The sequence below is a fragment of the Chrysemys picta genome, chromosome 10 (genome assembly GCF_011386835.1).
Source record: "Chrysemys picta bellii isolate R12L10 chromosome 10, ASM1138683v2, whole genome shotgun sequence".
NCBI classification, from domain to species: Eukaryota; Metazoa; Chordata; order Testudines; family Emydidae; genus Chrysemys; species Chrysemys picta.
Window position 1 is genome coordinate 40839365 of NC_088800.1, and position 27842 is coordinate 40867206.

A 27842-nucleotide genomic window follows, 5' to 3' on the forward strand; every position below is an offset into this window, starting at 1 on the left:
TGTGACTGACAACAAGGATCTGGCCTCTAAAACTCTGAGTTGGAGTTAAATGTAGGGCCCAGAGCTTTTCCCCAAGACCTCCCAAGCTTTAGGGGAACCCTTCCGAACTCCAGAGAAGCCCTCTCATCATCCCATAGTGAGTGTGCTCCTAGAGAGGCAAAGCAAGCGTGAGCTGGGTTGGCATTATGGCATTCAGACTATTTTCTCTCTGCCTACCAGAGGATCCATGTCCTCAGCCCCAGCAGTTGACTGTGGAAAAGCTGGAAAACTGCACACCCATGACAGTGCTGGACTATTTCGAAGGCAGCGGAGCTGGATTCGGGCTTATCCTCGTCGCCCTCTGCTGTTTTCCTTTAGGTTTGCACTTGTCTTCGCTTCCTTTGTTTATTTACTTCTTGCTTAAATGCGGTTGTTGTGCCAAATCCCCCTGGGGGCTGAGCACCTGTGTCGCCGTCTGGCATCAGCAGGAGTTGCATGCACTCAGCCACCCTTGGGAATTGGCCCACTGCAGCTCCGTGCTGTCCCCTGCTCTGAAAAGGCCCAGTCCTGGCTGGAGTGGAGTACCTCCGAGAGATGTTGAGTACTCTCAGCTCCCATCACAGTCACTGGGGAAGGAGGATGCTCGGCAGCTTGCAGGATGATAGTTCCTGCTGCACTTGACTGAGAGTCACTTCACTGTACCAAGGTCCCCTGTGACACTGGGGCCATGTGTAATGGGGAAACGTACCTTAGATGGTGGCTGGGTGGCATTTAGGGGTCTGTGCTTGATTGGTGGTCAGATTAGACAATCTGATGATCCTGTCTTGATGAAGGTAGGACAAGAAGCAATGGGCATAGTCTGCAGCAGGACAGATTTTTGTTCGATGTTAGGAAAAACTTTCTAGTTCTAGGGGTAGTTAAGCTCTGGAATAGGTTACAAGGGAGGTTGTAGAATCCCCGTCCTTGGAGGTTTTAAAGAATAGGTTGGACACACAGCTGTTAGGGCTGGTCTAGGTTTACTTGGTCCTGCAGGGGGTTGGACCAAATGACCTCTCAAGGTCACTTCTAGCCCAACACATCTATGGTTGTGTGACTCTCTGGTCCCAGCAGCAGCAGCAGGAACCTTCGGTGGGACATTAGCGATGCCAGAGATGGAGGCAGAGACACAAATGTGACTGGAACCCTTGATTAAATAAAGTCATTTGTGGTTGAAACGTGGCGTACTGGGGGAGTGGAACAATCCCACATTCCCTCCACGCCCCAGTGGTAGATGGGAATCGTTGTAAGCCCTCGTGGGTGACCACGAGGGCTGAACTGCCAGGAGGTGGGTGGTCCTGTGTCGCTCTGTTACCTCATTTCTCCCTTTCCTGCTCATTTGCTCCCCCAGTAAGTTTATTCGTTGCCTGGATCGTCGCTACTTTCCGCAAGCGCGATTTCAAGAAGCTGCAGAGAAAAGCAAACCCCAGCATGAGGAAAGAGGTTTCGGGCGAGGGAGTGCAGGGTAAGGCGGGGACCTTCAGCTGGCTCGGGGGGCATGGTGGAACCCCCGGCTCACTGGAGTTGGGTGGTTCCTCCGTAGTCCAAGTCATGCATCCACCAAACCCCCTTTGCTGTCAGCGTGGGTTACTGTCTAGAACAGTGTTGGCATGGAGCTGACACCCTTCTTCATGCAGCTCACCTTCAGCTGGGTGCTGGGAGGGAAACTCCGGTACAGGGCATTCATGTGACGGCGGGTGGCAGCTTCTGGGGCTGGCCCTAGAGCAGGCTGCTGGCATTTGATCTGGAAGCTGTGGGGCCTCTCTCCAGCATTGCCCAGTTAGAGTAAAATCCCCCTCTCCCGTCTGCATGAGTGATCTCAGCTCTGACGCTCTGAGAGCCATGTGGATAGGATAAGGGAATTTTGCCCGCAGTGTTGCCTTGTGATTCAGTAGGAGATCTGGGTTACTGAATAATACGTATCCTCTATGAAATGGAGACCTCCAGCTCTATAATGTCCTTAAAAATGGAGCCTGGTGACCTGACCCTGATCTCCCCTATACAGGTGTAAATCAGGAGTAACTGTATTGAAGACAATGGAATTATACCGGACAGAACCAGTCCATGTAATACCAGAATTGAGCTCATTAGCAGTACAGTTTGCTCTCAATTTGGATAGACTGCTTGATCAGCAGGGGAATAAAGGGCTTCTGTTACCTACCCCATACAGGAGTAGATGTATTTGTAGGCCACTCTCCCAGTGAAAAAAGGTGTTTGTTAATACTCACATACAACCATTCTGACCCAACTCCCTGCATTCTCTCCCGTCAGCCTTGGAGTGGCTAGGTCCCAAGACAGACAGCAATCTCATCTACCTTCAGCTTCATCCAGACAAGATTATCAAAGTGCTGGACAGCCGGCGAGCCGTGCTCCGCAGCATCAGTCTGAAAAACCAACAGCAGGTGGACATGGTCCTCTCCATCAACAAAGGGAACAAAGCTTTGCTCCTGAAGATTCCCAAAGAGTATGACCTGGTATGTAATGGGACACATGACGTGTGCTTGGCATTGCCTCTCAGCTCTCTTTCTGCCTGGCTGTGCCAATCACAAGGAATAAATTCCCTACCCTGCACCTCCCTTGGTGGCATGTTCTTGGGAGCCCAAAATAAATGCTTCGGCAGGGGTGGCTGGGTTTATTGCTGAGGTAGCCTTACACTGGGGATTCCAGGCCAGTGGATAATAACACCAATGCTTTGTACTGATTCTGAAAAAGCCGTTTGCCCAGATCTGTGAGGTTTAATAACTGAATTTCTAGTAAACATGACGCTTCAAGGCTCCAAATCATGCATGGCCCACGTATGCACGAAAGAAATGTCAGGATTCTACTTAGTGCTGGTAAACCAATCAAACAGGTAGAAACTCCAGAGTCCATAGGAGGCATTTTTATCTCACGTGGTATTTTGGATCCTATATTTCCACTCTTTGGTATGTGCAGCATGAAACATGTTAATGGTGGCTATGCCTGCCTATCTAAATAACAACCAGAGCTCCACAGGAATGGCCCAGAGGTGTCTGATGGTCTGGCCTACACAGAGAATGCTTCAGGTGGGCCCCGTAGGTTCTGATCTTTAGTTACAAGAAGCTGTAGCCTTCTCAAACAATGAATCTACATCATCCCCCTGGAAATAGAAATGTCACTGGTTGGGTGGGTCTTGCTGGTTGGAAGCAGGGCTTGTGTGCCTAGGCACAGAGAGAACATGAGAGGAAAGAGAAATGAGATCTTCAAGCAAGAGCCTGATTAGCTGTGAGTGGTGTTGGGGCTGCTGCTGGGGTCTTGGCATTTTAGCCTGGTTTTAACACGCTAGTGGTGTGCCACTCCCAGCCCAGCTGAGAATGGCTCCAGCTCAACGGCTCATTCTTTGGGGGCTCCTCCAGGTGTTGCTTTTTAATGATGAGGCGGAGCGAAGTGACTTTGTCCGGAAGCTGACCGACTACTTGGAGAGGAACGGACTGTCTCTCAACGTGTCGGACCTGACGGAACGCAGCCTGCTGAAGAGGGCTGTGACCAAAGAGCAGAGGAAGCAGATCCTGGAGACTTTCTTCAGACATTTATTTGCCCAGGTATGTACCAAGCCAGCACATGGGTGTGGTGAGCACTCCGGTAAATGGAGGGCAGCTATTTATATTGACTAAGCATTAGGCACTACTGCTATTGTTGCATACCATAATAGGCAAACCACACACCAGGAACAAGCTGCCAATCTGTTTGACAGTAAAGAATCCCTGTTATTTATAGAGGACTGAGGAAATGGCAGTGCTGGGATATTACCATTTAATACCTGGAAGAGGCTGTTGCATGACAGCATGATGAGTACACTGTACCAGTAAATGCCCTCCAGTGTGTATTGTAATAATAAGGACCATCAGATGGGAGTCATAGGAGACTTTGTCAGAGCATCTGCTATTAAACCTTGGCTAAGAGTTGGGGAGAGACCACCAGTGTTTGTATGGAATGGAAGGGGTGTGGGTTAGGGTGGTTCTGTTGTTTGAGTGCTGAGTATGGGACTAACCCCCAGCCTGCCTCTCTCATCGCAGGTGCTGGACATTGACAAGTCAGATGCCGGAGAGCTCAACTTTGAAACGTCATTGACAGCAAAACAATCTCTCAAGTGTGAGCTGAGCCGGGCTGAGTTTGCAGAGTCGCTGGGGCTCAAACCCCAGTCCATGTTTGTGGAGTCCATGTTCTCTCTTGCTGACAAAGATGGCAATGGATATCTCTCCTTCCGAGAGTTCCTGGACATCTTGGTGGTCTTCATGAAAGGTGAGACTTTGATGGAGGACTGAGAGAGAGTCACTGACTCACGTTGCTAACAGAAGCATCTTGCTGCAGTCACAGCCCCAGCTAAACAGCTTCCTCCTTTGTCCACACTCTGCTCACCAGCCATCACTGCTCAGCTGAACCTTGGCATGGTCCATCTATCAAATGAAACATAAAGTGAAGGTCCTGTCCCTGTGTAGTCACTGAAGTTCACTGGTGCCTTAGCCAAATTCCTTCAAGCTTAGAACACAAGTGTGACCAAATCCCTCTCAATATGATGCATGTAAGAAGTAGCTAACTGAGGTCCTGATTCAGGCCAGCACGTAAGCATGTGCTTCAATTTAAATGTGTGCTCAAATGTTGTCCTGAATAGGAATGGATTTGGGCACAGGATAACTGCTTTCCTAAATTGGGGTCCAAGTTTCTACCCCGGTTTCATTCAGGCAGAGAGTGACCTCTACCTGTTAATTAACAATAGCATTTCTCCTTCAGCTGCTAACGCAGAGAAGGCGATCTCTTCTCTTTGTCAATGCTGGTGGGCAAAGTTTGGCTAGTTAGTCTCTGAAGCTGCCATGAATAGGTATCACTCCACCTGTCAGGAGGCCAGTGATGTAACTCTCAAAATCTGTTTTTCTGATGCACTAGCATACAGGTAAAGCTACAGCAAACTCTGCAGCTGCCTTTTCAAGAGGCAGTGGCAGAGGGGCATCCCATGACCACTTCATACGGTCATTTTTTATACTGTCAGGCAGTTTTTGAGGATAGCTTCCTTGGGGGAAGTTGGGTGGTGTCGCATTATATTGGGTGCATTTGGAAGCTTTATTAAGAGCTTGTCTACATGGGGAAATTGACCAGACTAGCTATTGCAGAAAAGGCTATTCCCAGCAGCTATTCTAGAATAACTGCCTCTGTGGACACTCGGTTCCAAAATAAACATGATTTTATTCCTGGTCAGAGTACCAGACTCTGCCCCAGTTTACCCCCAGGCTGGAGAGAAATGCACAACCGTAATACTTTAATTGAGACACTGGGAGGGAATAAGGAGGTGGGATATGGTAACTGACAGACTAGATAAGGTGATTGCCAGAAAATCTTTGCTCTCCACTGGTTAGGAGAATAATTCACAACAAATAATTTGTTTGACAAATTGTGCTTCTTTTTCTCTTTGCAAACTGTCTGCAGACAGGTAGCCAAGGTCTCAGACTTATTCATTATTCAGAATCTCTGCAGATTTCCACAGCGACTCATCTTTGGTTGGGAGCTCATTAAGAAGGAGCTTGTTGGGAATATTCAAAATTTGTGCCCTGTTGGGTAGTTAAATAAACACAGGGGATTGTTTCTGCTCCCCGACATGACGAGTTATGTCCTTAACTAACACAAGTGTGAATTGTGACTTTCACACTCAAATATGTCATAAAGAATTTGTATTTGACGAACATTCAGTTATTCAAGCTGTAAGATATTTCTCTTCATGTCTATTCATGCTGGTAAAGCTCGCGTGACAGCATGTAGAGAAATCAAACACAGAGGAGCAGCAAACACAGCTGAAACAAACTTGCTTACAAATTCCAAGTAACATTAGCAGTGTGCTTTTTTGCAGGAATTTCTCAGCTGGAATGATGACTGTGTTGCTGCAGGTCCCATAAGCCCCACCTCAGTCCTTCTAAAGTGCCTTGAGACCATAATTTGCAAGGAACTACAGAAATAGGAAGTATTTCTTATTCCATCCATCTTCTTCCCCAACAGGGTCCCCAGAGGAGAAGTCAAAGCTGATGTTCACCATGTACGACGTTGACGGGAATGGCTTCCTCTCCAAAGAAGAGCTCTTCAGGATGCTGAGGTATTTCTCCTGTCCGCGCTGCACTTGGATAGGTAGTCAGCATACGCCTTCTCAAAAGTGGCTGCTCATTTGAGGTGTTTCAACTTCTGGGGGTCCGGTGTGAAACCCTTTGGGTCCAGTACTCGGAACTGAGAACACCAGGATGTATCCTGATGCTCAGTCCAGTCTCATCTGAAGTGGCTCCAGTAATGGTGCTGCCACATCCCCTGCAGGGGTCTCTATAACCCGCACCCCACCAGGGCTGCTAGCATATGCTGTGCACAGCCAGGCCTGTGTTCTCGCCCTCTGAGAGTCAGCTGATTGCTCTGCAGCTCCCAGCTTTGTCCCTTTGCTCTAGGTCCTTCATCGAGATCTCCAACAACTGTCTCTCGGGCGATCAGATGGAGCAGGTGATTGAGTCCATGTTCCAGGCGTCGGGCTTTCAGGATAAGCAGGAGCTAACGTGGGAGGATTTTCATTACATGTTGCGAGACCATGACAGCGAGTTGCGCTTCACCCAGCTCTGCATCAAAGGTCAGCGTGGTGGGGCACAAAGAGCAAAGAAAGTCCAGGTGACCTTTCTGCTGCACTCAGCTGGGCTGGGGGTGGCTGGCACTGGAGAGCAGAGCCAAGTCCTGTCTTTCCTCCAGCGTCTCTTTTCCAGCCGCAACCCACAGAGGCGCCATTCGCTACAAGGTGGGGAAGTTGCCTTCTGCTGCGGAGACTCTACATGCTGGCCCTTCTCTTGAGCAGAGCAGGCTGCCCATCCCAGCAAAGCCCCTGCCCCCCGAGCAGAGAGTCCAGGGGCATGATTGGGACGTTCCTGGAAATGTTGTCTCTGTGTCACACGTTTGTCCTTTCTGCTTCCCACAGGAGTTCCTGACGTGTTCAGGCAAAACATGAGCAACCGTGTCTCCTTTATAAACCGGACTAATGCCAATGGGTAAGTTGAGCCCACTGGCTTGGGGCCTGCCCCTGGCCAGCAGGCAGTGTGCTGCTGCTGCATTCTGTCTTCCCAACCCTTCCCTTCCCCACCCGCACGCTCGGACTCGGCCGCTGCCCCAGCAGGATGAGGGGAGAGAGGGAAGGCAAGTGGCTGCTTCTGAAGCTCCAGCGTGTGTCTGGGAGCAGGCCAGCTGCAAGCCCAGTAAGGGAGAACACGGCCCCTCCTGTCTCTCCCCATGACTCCAGCCCCTGCTGGCTGCTGAGTTCACATGGTAGCTCATCAAGAGCTGGATTTCACATGAGAATTCTGGTACAGAACCCCCAGGCTTACACTGCATCATGGGAACGCACAGCCTTCTGCTCTGGGGAGCTCTCTGGCTCCCCTGGCCTGGTGAGTCTGGATCCTTACACTGCAGTATAAGCGTGCAATAACCCAGCCTGCCAGGCTCCTGCTGCATGAGAACCTGGCATGCTCTGGCCTTCCCTAGCGTGCCTGGTCCCCCTGCCGGGCTGCTTTCAAAAGCCTCATTCCCTCACATCTGACTCTGAGCTGTGCTACGCAAGTTATCCACAGGGGCATCTCTGGCATATAAATAGTTCCTTTGGCAGCACAATCCCAACCAGGGAGGAAGCCCCAACTCGAAATCATGGCACAGCTTGTGGAGTGCAAGAGGCCAGAGTCGGGGAAGAGGATGGGCAAGAAATGCGTATGCCACCCCCTCTCCTTGGGCACTAGCCTGAGCCTCTGAGTCAGCTGGCTGAGGGGTCAGGCTTTGGCTCAGCTGTTTCCTGTTTGATGCCTTGCTAATGCAGCTGTTCTCTATGGACGGTGACTGTAAAAAGGGCCCCGGAGTGTCATGTGTATTATGGCTGCGCGACTCTATATTAGATTGGCTTGGATTATAAAATAAAACACCAGTTAGCGCAGGAAGTGAAGAAGGAATCTGGATCCAGTTGAAACTTCAGGGGCCCGTTAGCGAGGAAGAAAGCAGCTGCCAATTTTGGCGTTTGGGTAGGATGGCAGCATGGCATGAGCACCCCTGCCATTCCCTGCATGCCACACGCAGCTACCAAGCACCGGTTTCTGATGCCCTTCCCTAGTCTGAGTAGTACCTTACACCTGGGGTAGCCTCACTAATTTCAGTGGACCTGCACAAGGACAAGTGGCTGCGCTGTGGGTGTCAGGGTGTCAGAATCCGGCCTATTGAGTAGTTGCAGTGCGACTCCAATCGGGTCGGTCAGGAAAGGAGCTAGTTTGTGAGGAACGTGTCCCTTTGGCTGAGTGGCTCCAGTCGAAGCTGGGCCTGGGGTCGAGGGCAGTTCTGAGCTAGGTCGGTCCCGAGCTCCCCTGGGTAGGGGACTCCCCGCACATCACCTCTCTGCTCTTGGGGGCCTCTGCTTAGTGTAACCATATTTCCCAAAGGGAAAACTGGACAGTGCGTGGGGCTGGCCCAAGCCGCTCACCCAGGCCCTGCCCCTCTTCCCTCCCCTCCCCCCCCGCACGGGGCTGGTGTTGCTGCTTGCCCGAGCTCTGCCTGCCTGCTTTCCCCGCCCCTCGCGAGGCTGGGGCTGGTGTCGCTCGAGCCTCCCTGCCTCTCCCCCAATCCCTGTCTCTCCCCCTGCATGGGGCTGCCAAAAGCAAATGGAACAAATGCCCACTCTTGCCAAAGAAGTCTGGACTGTTGAGACAGAGCTTAAAAAAGGGATTGTTCCGACCAAAACGGGACATATGGTCTCCCTACCTCTGCTTGTTCACCCTAACTCTCTCCCAACGAGCGGGAGAGGGGCGAGGCCCAGACCCACGGCTGTAGTGACACCAAACATCACCCAAGCAAGGAACACGCCCTGCAGCAACATTGGAACTCCGGTGAATTTACTGACCGAGTTCCCAGCCTTTTGCCCTGCCCTTAGTGCTGTCACTGAGGTTTCCCATTACTGTAATTCATGTCCTTTTATGGCTTCCCTTTAAACCGTATCTTATCTGCCTTTATTTAAGTATCTATTTATTTGTTGTTATCAAGTCCTGTATAACTCTGCCAGCTGGCATCACCCGAGACACGTTTGCATCGTCTTACAACTCTCATTCATTAGCTGTATCACAGGAGTGAGCAGAGGCGCCAGCCCAGCCAACGCGCTAGCTGCTGCTCAGACACGTAGCGAAGGAGTCTCTGTGCGCTCAGTGGCATTAAGGAACCACATGGTCCCTGTGGTTCTGTGACTGATCTAAGCCCCGCTCGCTCACAGTCAGATGGAGTTTTGCCCTCCGTCTGGTGGGAAGAGTGCTGCACTTGTTTAACCGGGAGCTGACGACTATTCTTTTTAGGGCAACACCTCACCAGCCACATTTATACACCGAAGCCCAAAGGACAAAATACGAGCGGAGCAAAGTTCACCAGAAGATCCAGCAGTTCAAGCGTTTCATCGAGAATTACAGGCGCCACATTGCCTGTGTGGTTCTGTTCTCCGCCATCACTGCCGGCGTGTTTGCGGAGAGAGCATATTGTGAGTGGGCAGCTAGTGTAGAGCGTCCCCTGCTGATGGGGCAGCTCAGAGTGCCACCATCCAGGGAGGAGAGAAGCAGGAACGTGTGCTTCTGGGGGGGTGCCGTGAGCAGGGCCCTGCGTGCTAGGCCAGCCTGATGTGGGGGGGTGATGGGCTGGGAAAGTGAGGGGAGTCCATGAACCAGTTACACACATACACACACTGATGTCAGAACAACAAGGAGAACGGAGGTCCCCAGCCAGACTCTAGTGAGACTTGTCCCTGTCACCTGCAGTGCAAAGGGGCCTGGCTCTGGCCATAAGCGGCCAGCGTGGCATTCTTTCCCCTGGCATAAAGCTAGCAGAGCTAGTTCCTGTGCCTGCTGCCCCCACATTGGCATGGAGGGGCATGCCAGGGGCAGATAGGGTGCATGGCAGAGCCCGCCTGCACTACGCCAGTCCTTCCCTGGCATGACGTTCCACTGGTATCCCATACAGCAGGGGTGTAAGTTCAGACAGGCCCCTAGGCTGCTCTGCATCATGGGAGGGCTCAGAATGGAGCTGGCACAGACTGGCCCTCAGAATCAGAGAGCCATAACCAGCCTTCCGCTAGCCCACCCCTGCATTCCACCATGTCCTGCTGCCCTTGCCTTTGGAGAAATGAGCTGGTTTGTTGCCCCTCTATTAAGGAGACACAGAGAGGGAGCGAGCTCCTCCCCCGCGCTCTCTTGTGCTCGCCCTGTGTGTAACCCCCCTGCCCCACTTTGTCCGCAGACTATGCATTTGCATCGCCAGCAACAGGAATTGCAGACACCACCTACGTGGGCATTGTCATCTCCCGGGGGGCGGCAGCCAGCATCTCCTTCATGTACTCATACATCCTGCTCACCATGTGCCGCAACCTCATCACCTTCCTGCGCGAAACCTTCCTCAACCGCTACATCCCCTTTGACGCCGCCGTGGACTTCCATCGCTGGCTCGCTATGGCGGCCCTGATCTTTTCAAGTGAGTTGGCTACATGGGGGCAGGGGTGGAATCCCCCTGGCCCTGATACTGACAGGGAATGAGACATCCCCCAAAGCCAGCCGCTGTGCATCCTGCACAGCCAGAGTCAGACATGGGCAGTGCCATTCATGACTGACCAGCCCCCCCCCCAGACACAGACAGAGATACCCGGGCAAAAATTGTGGTCTTTGGGTCTCTCGAGCACAGCTATATGATGGCACGTGACCATGTATTTTCTCTGTCTCTGTGTCCTGCAGTTCTCCACACCGGGGGCCATGTAGTGAATGTCTATATCTTCTCGGTCAGCCCACTCAGCATCCTGTCTTGCCTCTTCTCCAATGCCTTCGTGGATGATGGGTGAGTGTGTTTTGGAAGCCCTGCCCTGGGCAAAGCACAACTGTCTGAGGAGCAGCTAGGTAAGACCACGGATGGAGGACCATGTGATGCAGAAGGCTGGGCTAGATGGCTTGAGAGATCTCGTCCAACCTGCCTGGGAGGTGATCTTGGAGAGACTGCAGTCTGTGGACGGCCACCATTCCCAAAGGGCGATGTTAGAGGCCATTTGTTGAGTGGAAAGCCAAACAGTGGGTGTTTGGTTTGTTCTGTGGAGAAGTCTGTGATCTGATGTCAGAGGGTTAAGTCATCTCTTTCTTCTCTAGGTCACAGATGCCCCAGAAGTACTACTGGTGGTTCTTTGAGACCGTCCCAGGTAAGAGTGACCATCCGTGCATGCCAGGCATTCTGTGAGGGGAGGGGATCTGCATAGCTCCCCCACCCACCACCCCGGTGGTTCCAAGTGAGGGGTGGCTCTCTGCTGGGCATAGGCTATTCCGGTGACCCCTTGCCCCTCGTTCTTCAACCCCACTTTCTGGCAGGCATGACCGGGGTGCTGCTGCTGGTGATTCTGGCGGTGATGTACGTGTTCGCCTCCCATCACTTTCGGCGCATCAGCTTCCGGGGGTTCTGGATCACACACCACCTCTACGTATTGCTCTACATCATGGTATGTGGCTTGGAGTCCTGCGGCCTGGCTTCGCTCTTGTGCTAATCTTAGCTGTTGGGCACCAGGCCTGTTTTGTACCTGGTGCAGTGTGTTCCTCACAGCTGTTAGCAAGGAGCTGGAGGGACGTGCAGGGAGTGGATGGGCTTCCCAACCAGTCTTTCACCTCCGCAGATCCTGTGTGGGTGAGCACAGTGTGCAAACCTAGATAGGTGTGAGTTCCTATTGTCCTCCGCTCACTGCAGGACCAGAACCGGGCGGCAGGAGGGGCTGCTGAGCAGAAGGGAGGTGAATGTTTTGCGGACTAGCGTGGATTTGGAAGAATGAATGTTATTGGTAGCATAGAGAATATGCTTCAGTACAGGAGAGACAGGTGCAAATCCACTCACCACCCAGAGATTGTAGCATGGCACCGTGAGCCACCCAGCTCCCCTGGTTAGAAAGCATGTGCAGGTGCTGGAACCTTGCAAACACAGAGAGTGCATATGTGGCAGGCAGTGGGTCCTAGTGGGTAGAGCGCGGGCCTGGGACTCAGGAGACCTGGGCAGGGGTGGTTCCAGGCACCAGCGCAGCAAGCGCGTGCCTGGGGCAGCAAGCCACGGGGGGCGGCCTGCCAGTTGCTGTGAGGGCAGCAGGCAGGCGGCTTTCGGCGGCTTGCCTCGGGAGGTCCGCTGGTCCCGCGGCTTCGGCGGCAATTCGGTGGCGGGTATGCCGATGGCGCGGCACTGGCGGACCTCCCACAGGCATGCCACCGAATCCGCATGACCAGCGGACCGCTCGCCGGTGCGCCACAGAAAGCCACCTGACAGCCGTGCTTGGGGCGGCAAAAAACATAGAGCCGCCCCTGGACCTGGGTTCTAGTTTGCGCTCAGCCACTGGCCTGCTGGGTGACCTTTGGCAAGTCACCTCCCTGCTCTGTGTCTGTTTCCCCTTCTGTAGAATGGGCTGCAAAGAAGTAAAGATTATTATTGTCATAGCTAACAGCTGCTCAGGACTCCTCTACCCTAGACTTACTGCCCACTGGGTAGCTCTGCCATTGTGCCCCTCCATTTGGGGCACGTTAACACCTGAGCAGTTTCCTGTGCTGAGTGTTGCAATCATGGGTGTGCTTGGCGCTATGTTCCCAGGTCGTTATCCATGGCAGCTACGGCCTGGTCCAGCAGCCCCGCTTCCATGTCTATTTCATCATCCCAGCTCTCATCTACGGGGCAGATAAGCTGATCAGCCTGAGCAGGAAGAAGGTGGAGATGAGTGTGCTGAAAGCTGAGCTCCTCCCTTCAGGTACAGTGGGGACGGCTCCCCGGGGGTGTTAGCGTGTCAGGCAGTCTGCATGACCCTTCGCAGGTGTGGAGATCTGGAGCCTTGGAGCTCTTAGTGTCCCTGGTTAGCCACCACTGGCTGGCAGGGGCAGGCCTGTGCTGCCTTGACCCAGAAGGCACATGGGTACGTCCCTGCTGAAGTCTGATGGCCATCGGACATGGCAGTGGCGCTGGAATGTACATCACCACGCTGCTGCTGTAACAGGAGAGCCGGCTGCACCCTGACGCTGGCGCACCTTCCAAGTGCTGGGAATGTGGTGACTCGCTGCCCCTCCCAGCGCCCCTGGCTGGCAGGGGAGGGCGTTACACCTGCCTCACGGGGTGGGAGCTGAGCCCCAGATACCTGCCTGACTAGGATCAAAGCTACCAATGGGAAAGACTTGCTAGAAAAGGAGAAACCAGGCCAAATCACCTATTAGAAACTTCCATCGCCTGGTCCCTGTTGGAGACCAAACCATGCCCAGCGACAGGCGCAGACACAGGCTCACAAGGCTTCCAGGAGCCTTCCACTGGCGTCGCCCTCCAGGCAGCCTGCTCAGCTGCCCTGCCCCTGGGGGCTAAGCTCTTCTCTGCTGGGAGCGCCACACCACTTTTCACCACCACCCAGCCGGACTCTCCCTCCACCCAATCTCCGCCCTCCCCTGCTGTCCCGCTCCCGCCCGGGGCCTGGCAGCATGGTGAGCGTTGGAGCATCTGTTCTGTGCATGTGCAACTCCCACCCAGGAAGGAGCCATGTGCAGCACCCCCGCATGGCTCAGACCAGGGGGAAGTCGATTTTACAGAGCAGGCAGCTGTTCTCTTAAGAAAGATGCTAAGGAAACCTTTGCTCTTCTCTTAGGCGTTACTTATCTCAAGTTCCAGCGGCCGCAGGATTTTGACTACAAGTCCGGGCAGTGGGTGCGAATTGCCTGCCTGTCCCTGGGGACAAATGAATACCACCCTTTCACCCTGACTTCTGCACCCCACGAGGACGCGCTGAGCCTGCATATCCGAGCTGCAGGGCCCTGGACCACCCGGCTGCGGGAGCTGTACTCCCCCGAGATTGTGGCTGAAATTGGCAGATATCCCAAGGTACAGCTGGGCGTTTCCTCCCCTGTGAGTCTGGGGATGGGTGAAAAAGCCACATCTCTGGAGAGTGGAGTCCTCTGAGCACTACAGAGCGCCAGCACCCGCTGTTTGGGCGGGGGAGGGGGGGAGGAGAGCTCAGGCTCCCAAGATCTAAGCCTCTGTCTTAGCACACCTAGATTCTTTGGAGCCACAAGTCCCTCTCCTGGCTGGGCTGACCCAGTCCTTCATCCTATCCCGGCCGGTGCATTGGTTTCTATTACCACTGGCTGCATGTGGGACAGTCCAAGGAAACGTAGCCAGCCTGGCTTCTGTCTGCCCCAAGTGGGCATCAGAGATCTCCGGGCACTGCTTGTAAAATGTCCTCTTCCCTCATCCTGGGGCACTCTGTGCTGTGCTAGCTGGGTCTGCTCCCTGAGACAGCAGTGAGGGCAGGGCAGCGTTGCTAACTGCTGGCTCCTTTCCAGCTCTATCTGGACGGGCCATTCGGCGAGGGCCACCAGGAGTGGAACAAGTTTGAAGTCTCTGTGCTGGTGGGAGGAGGCATCGGGGTGACTCCCTTCGCCTCTATCCTCAAAGACCTGGTCTTCAAGTCCTCGGTCAGCTCCAAGATGCCATGCAAGAAGGTGAGAGGGACTCCCTGGGCCCCTCCTCTCACTGCCCTGGTTACCTGGGAGGAACCTCCGACAACAATCCCGCAGCACTCAGGAGAGAGCGGGCAGTGAGGCCAAGGGGTCAGGCTTAGCCTGTCTGCTCCAGGTCACTCTGAGGTCTGAGCAGTGTCGTCCCCTTGCTGTCTGTCTCAGACAGCTGCAGCGTGATGTCCCCTGGCCCTGCGCACGTCTCTGGGACCCAACCCATTCCCTCCGAGGATCTGAAACGCTCACTGACCAGCGCTGTGAGCTCTGCCCAGCACTCTCAGTGAGACCCCTCTGGGCTGCCACCTATCACCTCCCTTAGCGCAGAGATTTTATCTTTCGTGGCCGATCCTGGTGGGGCTGGCTATGGAGGGTCTCCAGGGTGGGGCCAGCTGTGGGGACCTGGGGAACGGGGGCTGGCTGCAGGAGACTCCCCGGAGTGGGGGCTGGCTTGAGGTCACTAGGGCCCTGCCAGTGACCCGCTCTTTGTGTGCTCTCAGATCTATTTCATCTGGGTGACACGGACGCAGCGGCAGTTCGAGTGGCTGGCTGACATCATCCGCGAGGTGGAGGAGAACGACCAGCATGACCTGGTGTCTGTGCACATCTACATCACCCAGCTGGCTGAGAAGTTCGACCTGCGCACCACCATGCTGGTGAGCGCCCTGTGCCAGGGCTGCCGCTCTGTGCCACAGGGAGGTCCGGATACGGGAGAGGGCAGGGCCAATTTCACCTTCGCCAAGGCTGGGCTAGGGGGGCAGGACCCAACTGAGAGAGGGCACAAGGTGATAAGCCATTGCCCCAGTGCCGCTCTGGGCTGTCCTCCCTCCCCCCTGTGGTGGGCCAGACCCCCGTGCCATGTCCCTGGTCCCAGTGCTGCTCTGTGCTGGGCCAGCCCCCAGTGCTGTGTCCCTAGTCCCAGTGCCACTCTGTGCTGGGCCGGCCCCCTGTGCCGTGTCCCTGGTCCCAGTGCTGTGTCCCTGGTCCCAGTGCCGTGTCCCTGGTCCCCGTGCTGCTCTGTGCTGGGCCGGCCCCCCATGCTGTGTCCCTGGTCCCAGTGCTGCTGCGCGCTGGTTCGGCCCCCCTGGGCCACATTAGAGTAGAGAGGCCCTGCCCCTGCCCACCTCCCCTCCCTGACGCATGGTGCCTTTCTCCTTTCAGTACATCTGCGAGCGGCACTTCCAGAAGGTGCTGAACCGGAGCCTGTTCACAGGGCTGCGTTCCATCACGCACTTCGGGCGGCCCCCCTTCGTGCCCTTCTTCAAGTCCCTGCAGGAGGTGCATCCCCAGGTCAGTGCCGGCCGGCCCTCGTCCCCACAGATCTCTGCCAAGCAAGCGGTGTAGGAATTGGCAGCTGAGCAGCGTGCCGGGGGGCACCCGGGGAACCCTGTGGTCAGCATTGGGAGCTCCAGAGGGCCAGGAGGAAACGTTCCCAAATAGCCAAAGGGTGGGGCTGGGCCGGAGATTGCCCTGAAGCCTTGCCAAAGGAGGGGAGAGGCGTCTGCTAGGCCCACGTACAGAGAAAATGACAGCATCATGCCAGCTGGCCCGGGCAGATCCTGCCACTGGCCCATGTTCCCTCCTGACCATGTCCTGTCGGGCAGACCCCAGTCCTGGCACCAAAGGGTTACAAAAATCTCTGAGCCCTGCCCCTGCAAAGCAAGAGCCAAAAGCCTTTGGAACATGGGCTTGGCAGCCTGGCGCCCAGCCAGTAATCCCCAAAGCGACTGGGGCTGATGGGGGCCAGCTGGCTGGACGGGAGTTTGCACCGTGCCATGGCGGTGAAAGACCAACATGGTCGAGGGCTGCACGCACAATGTCCTCTTGCCTTGGGGCAGAGACTGTGCACACCACATTGCTGGAAAGGTACCGACAAACTCGGCCACGCTCAGAGCAGAGCCACGAAAATGCCTGGGGAGGGATTGATGGGTGAGGGAGGCTGAGAAGAGCCAGCTCTGCCTTGCTCTGCAAAGGGAGACGAGCCACAGCCTGCATGTGTGCGAACACGGGGCGGGATGTCGGAGGCCCAACTAGAAGCAGTGGGATGAAATTAACTGATGTGTCTTGTGGCTGACCAGCAGGCAAGGCGGAGGGATGTGCCCGGCTAGGGGAGCCCCATTGCTTGGGGATTGTGAAAACTAGGCAAAACCGTAGCAAATGCCCCGAAGGGGACAGTCCTGCCCTGAGGGGGATGGGACCTGGTACTGCCCAGTGCACCGCTGATGGGAGAGGGCGTGGCTGCAGTGAGCTTCTTGGCGCTGCCAGCGGCTGAAACTCCAGCTGGGGTGTTTGAGACACTCCGGGAAAGAGGCTCATTGTGAACAGAGAAACAAACGCAGCTTTTGTTTCCCACATCCCGCTGGGGAGGTCGAGGCTGTTCCTAAAGGGAGGTCTCTTTGGGGGCGTTCATGCAAGGTGCAGGCCAAGCAGGTACAAGTGCATTGGGCTGACGATGGTGTGACCTGAGGGCAGAGTCTGCCCTTAGCATGTGTGCACATGGGTTCAGTTCCTGGACTCAAACCAGGGAAAGTGATGCCGAGAGAAGGGGAGGTGTGAGCTATGTGGCTCCAGCATCCCGCGCACAGTGGGTGTAGAGCCACCCACCTCTCCTGCTGGTGGGAGGAAACCAGAGCTGGCACTTGAGGGCAGCAGGGTGAACCGCTCCGAGCCTCTGGCAGAACTGAGATTGCTGGTGTGACGAGCCAGGCCAGTGCAGGGGGCTGGCTGGGGGAGCCCCTTGCTCTCCGCGGCTCTGTTACTTGACGCCCCTGCCTTTTTCCTGCGTCCCCAGGTGTGGAAGATCGGCGTGTTCAGCTGCGGCCCCCCGGGGATGACCAAAAATGTGGAGCAAGCCTGTCAGCAGATCAACAAACTGGACCAGACCTACTTTGTGCATCACTATGAGAACTTCTAACCCTCCCACCCCCCACAGATACACAGCCCTGCCCCAGCGTGAGCGCTGCTTCCTGGGCTGCCGTGGGGCCAGCTGCTCTGTGAACTAGGTGCTTCCAGAGTCCTGGGAAAGCTTCCCTGCCACTTTTCAGACAGGCGCTGCTGGGTGTCCATGGCACATCCCCCGCACAGCCTCATGGAGATGCCCTCCTGGAGCCGCACTGTCCCAGAAGGGACTTGCAAGGGTGCTGAGGATCTGCACAGCATTGGCAGCAGGTTCCTGGAGATCACTGCCCAGCAGGGAGCAGCTTGGCCTGTGATTTATGGAAACCCCAACGGCAGCATAGCCAGCCAACCAGCACTGCTCTCCCATCCGGTGGGGACACACCAGGTCCTGGTATGCATGTCTTGCACTGTTCCGTTAGGGCTTCCTTTTGTGTGCGTCTGACCTTAGGAACCGATGAAAAGGGGCTTTGATTGGGACTGTGTCAGCCTCTGTACTGGCATCCGGCAGCTTCTTGCTGTGTCACGGAGGCCCTGAAACAAGGGGCCTCTGTTCCAGGGTAGCATCACTGGAATGCAGTCCTCCTGGATTCTGACCTACTTCCCTGTGGCCAGCTCCCTGGAGCAGATGTGTGCGTGTGTGAGAGAGACCTCCGCCACTCATCTGTGCTCCAGAGCAGTGGCTGGAATTTCACAGCGAGACACTGACATTAAGCGACTGAAATGCAAATCTTACCGAACGTAAAGACTTCAGATAAAAGAACCCTTGGGCGCAGTCCTGTCCCACTGATTTTAATGGCAAAGCTGCCATTGACTTCACTAGGGCCAGAGTTCTAGCCTGCACTCAAACAACAATCCAATGCGGAGAAATTGCATCTCTGTGACCCCAAGCAGCTCTGCGGTCTAGGTCGGGGGGCAGAGGGAGAGGAAGCAGAATGCCTGGGAGGACCTGGGGCAATGTGTTCACTTGGGTCCCTGGACCCCCCTTTTTGGCCCTCGCCTGCCCCAGCACAGCCCTCAGAGGAGCTCAGCACCAGCATTTTCATGTCCAGGGACTGTGGCCCGCAGCAGTGTGGTGTGCTAGGGTGGGTGGAAAGGGGAAACCAGCAGAGCCACACCAGGTTGCTTTGGGCAGGGAGGGTTAGTCTGCACAACTCCAGCTGAAGGGGAATCCTCAGCTAAGGGACCTTAGGAGGCTTTTCAGCTTGGCAGACACCAGTACAAAGAGCACCGGGATGCTTGCAAGTAAAACCAACAGAGCTGGTTGCTGGGGCCCCCTGAAAGGGCTTCTGGGTGGGCCTGAGTCATTGGAATAGAGGGAAAAGGGGTTCATTCCACGGGGCTGGCGTGGGACGTAAGTGGTGCCTAGAGCTCGTGCTGCGCCCCTGCAGGGATGAACGTTCCTCCTCTCTGCTAATGACCGTAGCCATCCGCATAACGCAGCCCATTTCCTGCTCCTTCGAGGGATGAGTTGCCATTTGCTTTCCCATTCAAACACATTTCCACCATTTGGCCAGCTCTTGCCTGCTCCCACTACAACACAGAGAAGTGTGGCTCCCTTGTTTGGCCACTCAGGCGTGAATTGTACTGGAATAAGTGCATGCATTAAAGCAGTGCTTGCTGGCTGCTACCAAAAGAAACTATTCATTCCTTGCACTTGCTGCTGCTTTAAAGTCCGACTCATTTTGTCTGTGTTTGTTCTCTTTACATATTTAATGGCTAAGCCCAGAGCTCTTATTTTTGTTGGCATATCACCAAAAAGCCCGGTGTAATTTTGCTAGCTGACTATTCATGCCTCTTGTAAGAAAGACAATAATGATTATTGCAAACTGTCCAAGTATTAAAATACCCTTTTCGTGAATTGTGAATGTTAAGCTTCATGTTTCAGAACCAAAGCTGGAAAGTGAAATTATTAATCTAGATGAGCTGTGAATGTGTAAATTCAAATGACTGATTTTAAGGCACTTCCAAAATAAAACTGGTTAAATACGGAATCATTCTCTTGTATTTGGTAATTATTGGGGTTTGTTATTTGCTATGTAGCAATAATCCCTTCTTATCAGGGGTCACCAAATGAAATTAATAGGTAGCAGTCTTAAAACAAACAAAAGGAAGTATTTCTTCACACAACACACAGTCAACCTGCAGAACTCCTTCCCAGAGTATGTTGTGAAGGCCAAGACTATAACAGGGTTCAAAAATGACCTAGATACATTCATGGAGGATAAGTCCATCAATGGCTATTAGCCAGGATGGGCAGGGATGGTGTCTCTAGCCTCTGTTTGCCAGAAGCTGGGAATGGGCGATGGGATGGATCACTTGATGATTACCTGTTCTGTTCATTCCCTCTGGGCACCTGGCATTGGCCACTGTCGGAAGACAGGATACTGGGCTGGATGGATCTTTGGTCTGACCCAGTATGGCTGTTCTTATGTTCTTATCAAGAAGCTGCGTTTGTTCCCTCCGCCTTGGTCAATGCACAGGAAGCAGCCGACGGCGCAGCTCCGGCATGACAGCACTAAACTCGACGACATGCAGCTAGTAAGAATGAGTGAAGAGCATGTTCAGTAATGAGCACGGGTGGTATCTGCAGGAAGGTGCTGTAATGGCCACCTCTCGGCTGACAGCGGGGATGTAGCCAGGGAACCTTCAGAGCTAAAAGCCCAAAGATCTACAACTTGAGCTAAGGGGCCAAGGTCTGTGGGCAGGGCCATGGCAGACTCAGCTCCTCTGTGGGGGGCGGCAGAGGGCTTGGGACAATGCGGGAATCTGTACAATGTATGAAACCTTTGGCCTTGGGGGCTCTGTATGTATGTGTGTTGGACTGCAGACGTCACTTTGGATGGGGTGGGGAGTCTTCCCCTCTGTTGTCCTGGTACCGACAGGCCAGACTGAAATTCCAAGGGGCAGTGATGCAGGGTTTACAATAGAGGGAGCATTAAATGGGGCTGGTTCTCTATTTAAACACAAACATCTCAGACAACTGGCCTCCAGGCAGGACCCTGCGTGTGTTGAGGAATGGCTGCCTGGCAATGAAGTCACCTGGTAAAGGTCTGACCTGAAAGGTTATAAAAGGACTCACAGGGGACGACTCAGTGAGATGCACAGGAGTTGTGGCGGTAGAAGGGAAGGAGGATGGACCATCAAGATCAGAGGGGGTGAGCTGAGAGGGAAGAGGGGATGGCTCCATGATTCAGAATCAAAGCCATGCATTGCAGCAGGAGGACCCTGGCTGGCCAGACAACCCTGAAAGAATGCTCTGGAGTGGGGGGCGAAACCAGAAGCAGGACCACAGGTGTAGGGTTTATTCATGCTGTGTAGCGTAGCTCTGGGTATCTTGTACATAGCAATGGTGAGTTAGACGTGTGTGTGTCTCTCTGTGTGTGTGTGTGTGTGTGTGTGTGTGTGTGTGTGTGTGCGCGCGCGCACACCTCCTTGAAACAACAGCCCAGCTGGCTCAGGCTGTCAGGTGGAGCGCTGGGAGTGGCGTGTTCAAACTATCAGGGAGGGGGGCTGAGGGCTGGTGCCAGCAGGGACTGGGCCATGGGGTTACAGCTTTCAGGAGATGGTGATAGAAGAGCTGCACCCCAAGAGTGAGATCAGAGGCACTAAGTTAGGGACTTAGGCTTAAAACACGCAGACGCCAGAGTCTGGTGGGTAGCCAAGAAGCGGGCTTGACTGGAGCTGGGATGGGGGCACATGACCCACTGGCCAATGTATGTTGCCACCTGTAGCAAGGCTCCAACAACTCAAACTGAAACTAGCCCTGCCCTGGCAGGCCAGTGACTAACAAAATGTGGTCAGTGGTTTTAGTTTATTATTCATTTATGATTAACACAGAATCATAGAATCCTAGGACTGGAAGGGATCTCGAGAGGTCATCTAGTCCAGTCCCCTGCACTCATAGCAGGACTAAGTATTATCTAGACCATCCCTGACAGGTGTTTATCTAACCTGCTCTTAAAAATCTCCAATGATGGAGATTCCACATCCTCCCTGGGCAATTTATTCCAGTGCTTAACCACCCTGACAGTTAAGAAGTTTTTCCTAATGTCCAACCTAAACCTCCCTTGCTGCAATTTAAGCCCATTGCGTCTTATCCTATCCTCAGAGGTTAAAGAGAACAATTTTTCTCTCTTGTCCCTGTAACAATCTTTTATGTACTTAAAAACTATCATGTCCCCTCTGTCTTCTCTTTTCCAGACTAAACAAACATATTTTTTTCAATCGTCCCTCATAGGTCATGTTTTCTAGACTTTTAATCATTTTTGTTGCTCTTCTCTGGACTTTCTCCAATTTGTCCACATCTTTCCTGAAATGTGGCACCCAGAACTGGACACAATACTCCAGCTAAGGCCTAATCAGCGTGGAGTAGAATTACTTCTTGTGTTGTGTTTACAACTCCTCCTAATACATACATGTCCTGTTATGTATAATCATTGTCTGTTAGAGTTAAATTGTAGGATTATAGAAGCATAAGATTGATTGATATTTAGAGGAAATCATGTAAGTAAGAAAGGCTGGTCCGCAAGTCCTGTAGACTGACGCCTGCAAGATTTTAGCTTAGCTATTTTAGGCCTTGGAGATAAGAAATGCTGACATAAGTAAATGAATGAAGACTAACCAATGCCCTAAGATGATGGGAAAAGAGGTACTGCGTGGCAATATGTGAAAAATCAGCTGGAAGATTAATTTTAAATCATAAAATGCTGTAGCAGCACATCCGGCTCCAACATATGTCTTAACCACAGGATACAGGTGGTGCCGCAATGCGAATGAGAATAAAGAGAACCTAAGCAGCCTATGGAAACCAGGGTCCCTTAAGTTTCTAGGGGAACATCAGCCCAATAAGGAAAAGAGGGGGTGACACATTCATGTACACAGCCAGAACGTCGGTATAGGCAGAATCACATTAGAAAAAGGGGGTGCCCAGAGGAAAATGGCGCTTGCTGTCGGAGAACGCCAGCAGGGCTCATCCCTTCACTGATGATCAAGCCATAAGAGAGCCATCAGCCCCTAACACTGTCTAGGAGGCTGTGAGGCTGGCTGTAGTTATAACTGGTGCATGGCTAGATCTAGGAGTTGTCCATGCTGTGACTTTCATAACGTTGTTGGTAAGTTTAATAAAATTGATAAAAGAGAGTGGCCCTTGTTCTTGTGATTGCCTGTGTTACTCGCCTGTGGTTTCATGTGTTCCTAAGAACTCTAGCTCTAAAACAGGCAGAGCGAACTCTATGGCCTGATCTACACTGGGGGGGGGAGGGGATTGATCTAAGTTACGCAACTTCAGCTACGTGAATAACATAGCTGAAGTCGACGTACTTAGATTGACTTACCCCAGTGTCTTCACCGCGGTGAGTCGACTGCTGCCGCTCCCCCGTCGACTGCCTGCGCCTCTCACGGCGCTGGAGTACAGGAGGCAACGGGAGAGCGCTCGGGGGTCGATTTATCGTGTCTAGACTAGATGCGATAAATCGACCCCACTGGATTGATCGCTGCCCGCCGATCCGGCAGGTAGTATAGCCATACCCTAAGGAACATGAGGCTGTAGCTGCCAGAGCCGAACCCTCAATGGTGTAATATCACAGCACTACAATTAATGTTAAATAAAAACAAAGGCTACAAAAAGGAAATGCCCTGCAGCCCCGTTAGCTCTGACTCTATGCCCTTGTCCGCCGCAGACTCTCCCAGCCCCTGGCACAGGGCTTGGCTGAGCCCCATGTAGGCTGTTAATCCCACGCTTGCTGCTGCTCCTCCAGCGTGGGCGCATGACACAGTCTGGGGCGTGTTTGTCGTGTAACCGGCCTGTGGTTATTGCCAAGGCGCAGCACAGCTGGGTTTGTTGGCAGCCTGCATGATGTCCCCGCAGCCACAGGATTTAGTGACTAATTTGCTCACCCAGGTCAGAAGGAGATGAGGCACCGGCACTTTGGGGCACCAGCCCCCTCACCCCAAAGGCCCAGCGTATTGGGAGGTGGTGGGTTGCCCAAACAGCTGCCTGAATGCAGGGGACCTGGCTTCTTAGATCTCCTCAATGGGTTGCCTAAGACGCTGATCCCGTCACGCTCAGGAGCAGGGAACACTGGAGGCCGCTGAGCAGGGTACGTGCCCCTCTGCAGAGCCCTGCAGATGCTAACGCTAGTGCTGGTGCTGACAAGTCACAGCAGCAACGGGAAACTGGCGAGTGTATAACCCACTGAGCCCTGGGCTAGGCCCAGTCCGTGACGGCGAGAGCGACACAGGTGCCCTCTCACCGCAGGGCAGCACCCTGTCGTGAGGTCCTTAAGAGCATGTATCCATGTCAGCAAAGCCCCACAAGGTGCAGCATGCAGGAGCCAGCAGACCTGCCTGGTAGCCCAGGGCCCCTCTGAGGCAGCGCTCCAGAGCACAAGCCATTGGGAGAGGCTATGGGTGCGCTGCCCTCCCTGCTCTGAGGCAAAGCCTCAGCGGGTCCATGCTGCACCGTGACCTGGAACACTGTGCGCTGTAGAAGGGGCTCAGACACCATAGGGATGGGTAAAAATCCATCACCCAAGCCAGGACCTTAGCTGGCTCCCCTCAGCCCAAGTGGGTGGACAAGGAGGTAAGGGTGTTACCCGCACCACCCACCCTTACCCCGGTCCTAGGGCTCAGGGCGTCAGAGGTGCCAACTTTCTGATTTCCCAAGGGTCTCAACCCCCCGGCTCTGTCCCAGGCCCCTCCCCCACTTCACCTCCAAGGCCCCACCCCGCCCTGTACTACCCCTCCCCCGAGTACGCCCCCACCCTCATTCCACCTCTTCCTGCCCCTGCTCCTCCCCCACCCCCCAGCACCTCCTGCCCGCCACTGAACAGCAGATACTTGGCCTGTGGGAGGCACTGAGGGGAGTGGGAGTGGGAAGAGCTGATTGGCAGGGCCCGTCAGTGGGCGGGAGGCACTGGGGGGAGGGGGAGAGCTGATTGGTGGGCCCGCCGGTGGGTGCTGAACACTGACGTACCCATGGAGTCAGCACCTATGCAGGGCATAACCTCACACTCTAGGGCACCCACCTTTACCCTGTTCCTAGGGCTCAAGGCATAACCCTGTAAATTCAGTCACCCACCCTTATCCTTCCGTGGGCTCAGGGCATAACCTTACACTCTGTGGGTTTGCAGGGCCTTTTACCAGTGAAAGAGCCTTACACAGTAATATCCTTAACCTCTATTTATTAACCATCACCAAAACAGAACGCACACGCTAAGCATTCAATGCTCACCACTGCCAATAAGGCAGACGAACTTTTCCTGGTGGCCAGTCAGGATCACGTCATCTGAGGACTCCAGCTTTTGCATGCTATTGTTGGCAGCAGGGTGTTGAGGTCTGGCAGCTCTGGTTGTGGGGCTGTCCCCTTGAGTTGCTGCCAAAGAACTTCCCTTTGGACCCCAGGTTGTATAGTGAAACTTGAGTCCTGCTTAGCTATACCCATCTTAGCCCATTATGAAACAATTCTTTAACCAATCACCCCCTACCACCTTAGTCGATTTACACCTTGCAAAGTTAGTTATGTAACAAACAATCGAAGAACCAGACAGAGACCCTACAGATAAACAATAGCAAAGTGGGGACCACAAAGGCAAGACAATAAAGAAGTAGCGATTTCACACCCACAACTGTTGAGGAGTGGTTCCTTGCCAGGCAGAATGCCATCGAAGTTTTCTTTAAACATCTTAAGATCTGTTTCTTTCTCTGGTGATGGTGGGTACTATTGGGAGAGGGGGGCCCTTCTGAACAGACAGATGCTACATTGTTTTGATATTATTTAGAAGGAATGTGAGGATGTGACTTCTGGCTTCTTGGCTCATGGCTGCTGCTCTCCTAATATGGCTGCAGAAAAAGGCCTCTGACCTTACAAGGGGGGTTGGCCCATCCTGTCCTGTAGCACCAGGGCTCCTCGTAGCCAGGGAAGCAGGCAGGGGCCCCTCCGGTACTAGTGTAACTACATCTGTGTTCCTCTCCGGGTGAATGGGAGGGACCGTCGGCCTGGGGCAGAGAAGCTGTCCATGAGGGAGCTTGGTGCCTGCACCCCTGCAAAGGTAATGGGACCTGGGGCTCCAATCCATTAGGCAGCTTTGACAAATCTCAGCCTAAATGTATATAAATATGGGGTGCCAAGGAGGTGAACTGCACTGCACCAGCTAGCATCTAATCAGACTCTGCCCTCTTTTCAACTGTGTCTTGTAGGCCCTATATTGCTAGAGGTGCAAGAGATTCTCCTATACCTCTGGTCTTGGGGTAGAAAGACCTGCCTGCTAGCCCTGTCAGTACTGTGCAGTTATCACTAGCTATGGCCCACAGCATTGTGACCCCTGTGAGGTGCCCAAGTGGCCACAGATCTATACCTGGCTCAAGCCATTCCTGAGCTGGGCAAGCTGTTGCCTGACTGAACTGAGCAGCTCAGGCATGCCTCATGCTGGGAATGAGGGGGTCTGCAATAGCAGCGAGATGGACTAGCAGGGCGGGATCTAGGATATGCCTTTCTAAGAGGAAAGGGCTAAATCCGGAGACATTTTATTACAAATTCTGTGGCCCAGGCCTTGCATTTGGTTCTTTGACCATCCCCCGCAAATTGCCTTCCACAGAAACTATTGGTGAGGTCTAATTTGATAACCTCCCACCCTCCTTCCAGGCCCGACATAAAGCAAGACTGGCCAATTTTTAACAACTGTCTGATTGCTCCTCTGCTGGTGTGAAGGGCCACACGTTTTACATCGTTTCACTTTTACCTGAAAAAGCCAACGATCCATTTAAACCCTTGCCAACTTGATGGCTGGCTCTTTGCCACAGCGCTGACAAAGATCAATTCATAACTAGGTATTAACTTAGAGACCTGAAGAGGAAGTAAACGCTGCCTGCGGACAATCTCAACCAAAAAACAATGGGCTGAGATTTTGCCTCAAGTTACACAATCCTTCAAGACGTGAACTCCCCTCTCTTCCTTCTTAAAGCTCCTTCCCCTTTTGCAGCTGGTGAAACTGGGGAGAAATGTAAATAAGGAAGCACATGTCACAGTGGGATGTGTCAGTTGCACTCGTGCCAGGTGACCCCCAGAAATACTGAGGGGTTGATCGTTGGGAGATGATGCAAAGGCCTCACCCTCTGCAACACAGCCCAGGAGCTCGTGCTGCTGCCTTTCCAAAGCAGGAGCAAATCGGCATGTGCCTGTCTGCTGGTTCACTTTGAAGCAGTGAGAACCACATTAAAAATGATTCCATTGCCCAGAAGGAATAGGCCTTTGGAGCGGGCTAGCAGAAACCGCATGTCAGGGCAAATTTATTCAAACCTGCCCCGAAGGGCAGCCGTGTTTGTTCCAGACATGCCACAGTGCTGTCCACCCCAAAGTCACCATGCCATCAGATCAGGGCTGTTCACAACCTCCCAGCAAATTCAGCCCAAGCCACAGCATTTGTGCGTTCCAGGCTGATCACTGCAACTCAGTGCATGTAGGCGTGAGACTGCAGTGACCCAATGGGGATAACACAGAAGCTCGCCTGTGAGATGCATGAGGTCCTAGTAACGCAGCACACCCCAGCCTGCCCTGGCACCCCACTGGTGAGAACATGGTTCGAGGGGGCGGTCCTGAGAAGGAGGACCAGCAAGAGGCTGAAGCAGAGAAGCTGGTCAAGACTTGTCTGGATGGCCTGCTTTTCCACTGAGCTGCACATGTACACATGTGCACATGCTCCTGCACAGAGCCCCTTTGCCAGGGGTAAATGGCAACGCAAGGAGCGGGGCAGACGTGAAGCTGGTTCACCCTGTCTGTGGGGCAGTGCTGAAATTGACGTGTGTAGCAGCAGATGCCGGGAGTCCCACCAGCGCTGGAGTTAAATCCCTTGCTAGGACCTATTTGTGAAATGATTTTCCAAACCAGTTTAACATGCCCACCTCCCCGCTCCATGGACTAGTGATGTGCTGGGCCTCATTACGGTCTGCCAGCACTACGCTGGAGACTCAGCTGCCCAAAGCCCAGCCATATCCTGACCTGCCCAGCCCAAAGCCAGGGCAGGCTCTTTAACCCAGCTAAAGATGACACATCTCAAGCTGGGCAAAAGTTCCCCTTCTATCTACTGGCTGCAGGTCATGCTGCTTTACCCCGCTGGGGCTGCCATTTCAAATGTGAAGAACGTGAGTCACGGGGACATGACTTTACTTTGACTTACAGTCCAGGTCTGGGGCTGGGATTTGGGCTGTGTTGTCTGGGATCATTACAGACCTGCCCAAGTGTTACTTGGGTTAGCAGGCTATTACACAGCAGCACTGTGTGTGTGGCTCTTAAGTGTGTACATACATGCATTTTACACGTGTATGTCACTGCCTAGCCTGCAGCATGTAAATACATCATTGTTCTCCAGGTAATAGAGAATGGGGACTTGTAGGGAACTGTTTCAG

General features: G+C 53.6%; 1 protein-coding gene across 4 annotated transcripts in view; it reads left to right on the plus strand.

Annotated features, from left to right (window-relative positions):
• The window catches only part of LOC101942492 (dual oxidase 2), a 48303-nt gene extending 28868 nt beyond the window's left edge, over positions 1-19435 (plus strand). For all 4 annotated transcript variants that reach the window (XM_008166764.4, XM_008166763.4, XM_065559642.1 and 1 more), the window contains exons 15-33: positions 220-357; positions 1367-1480; positions 2287-2489; positions 3390-3575; positions 4050-4275; positions 6019-6112; positions 6450-6625; positions 6965-7034; positions 9360-9538; positions 10291-10521; positions 10779-10878; positions 11181-11230; positions 11397-11524; positions 12649-12802; positions 13679-13911; positions 14373-14531; positions 15044-15199; positions 15705-15833; positions 17335-19435. In XM_008166764.4, the coding sequence (XP_008164986.2) occupies positions 220-357; positions 1367-1480; positions 2287-2489; positions 3390-3575; positions 4050-4275; positions 6019-6112; positions 6450-6625; positions 6965-7034; positions 9360-9538; positions 10291-10521; positions 10779-10878; positions 11181-11230; positions 11397-11524; positions 12649-12802; positions 13679-13911; positions 14373-14531; positions 15044-15199; positions 15705-15833; positions 17335-17457 (2849 nt within the window). In that variant the 3' untranslated portion in view covers positions 17458-19435. The remainder of the gene's footprint in view (positions 1-219; positions 358-1366; positions 1481-2286; positions 2490-3389; positions 3576-4049; positions 4276-6018; positions 6113-6449; positions 6626-6964; positions 7035-9359; positions 9539-10290; positions 10522-10778; positions 10879-11180; positions 11231-11396; positions 11525-12648; positions 12803-13678; positions 13912-14372; positions 14532-15043; positions 15200-15704; positions 15834-17334) is intronic.
• The last annotated feature ends 8407 nt before the right edge of the window (positions 19436-27842 follow it).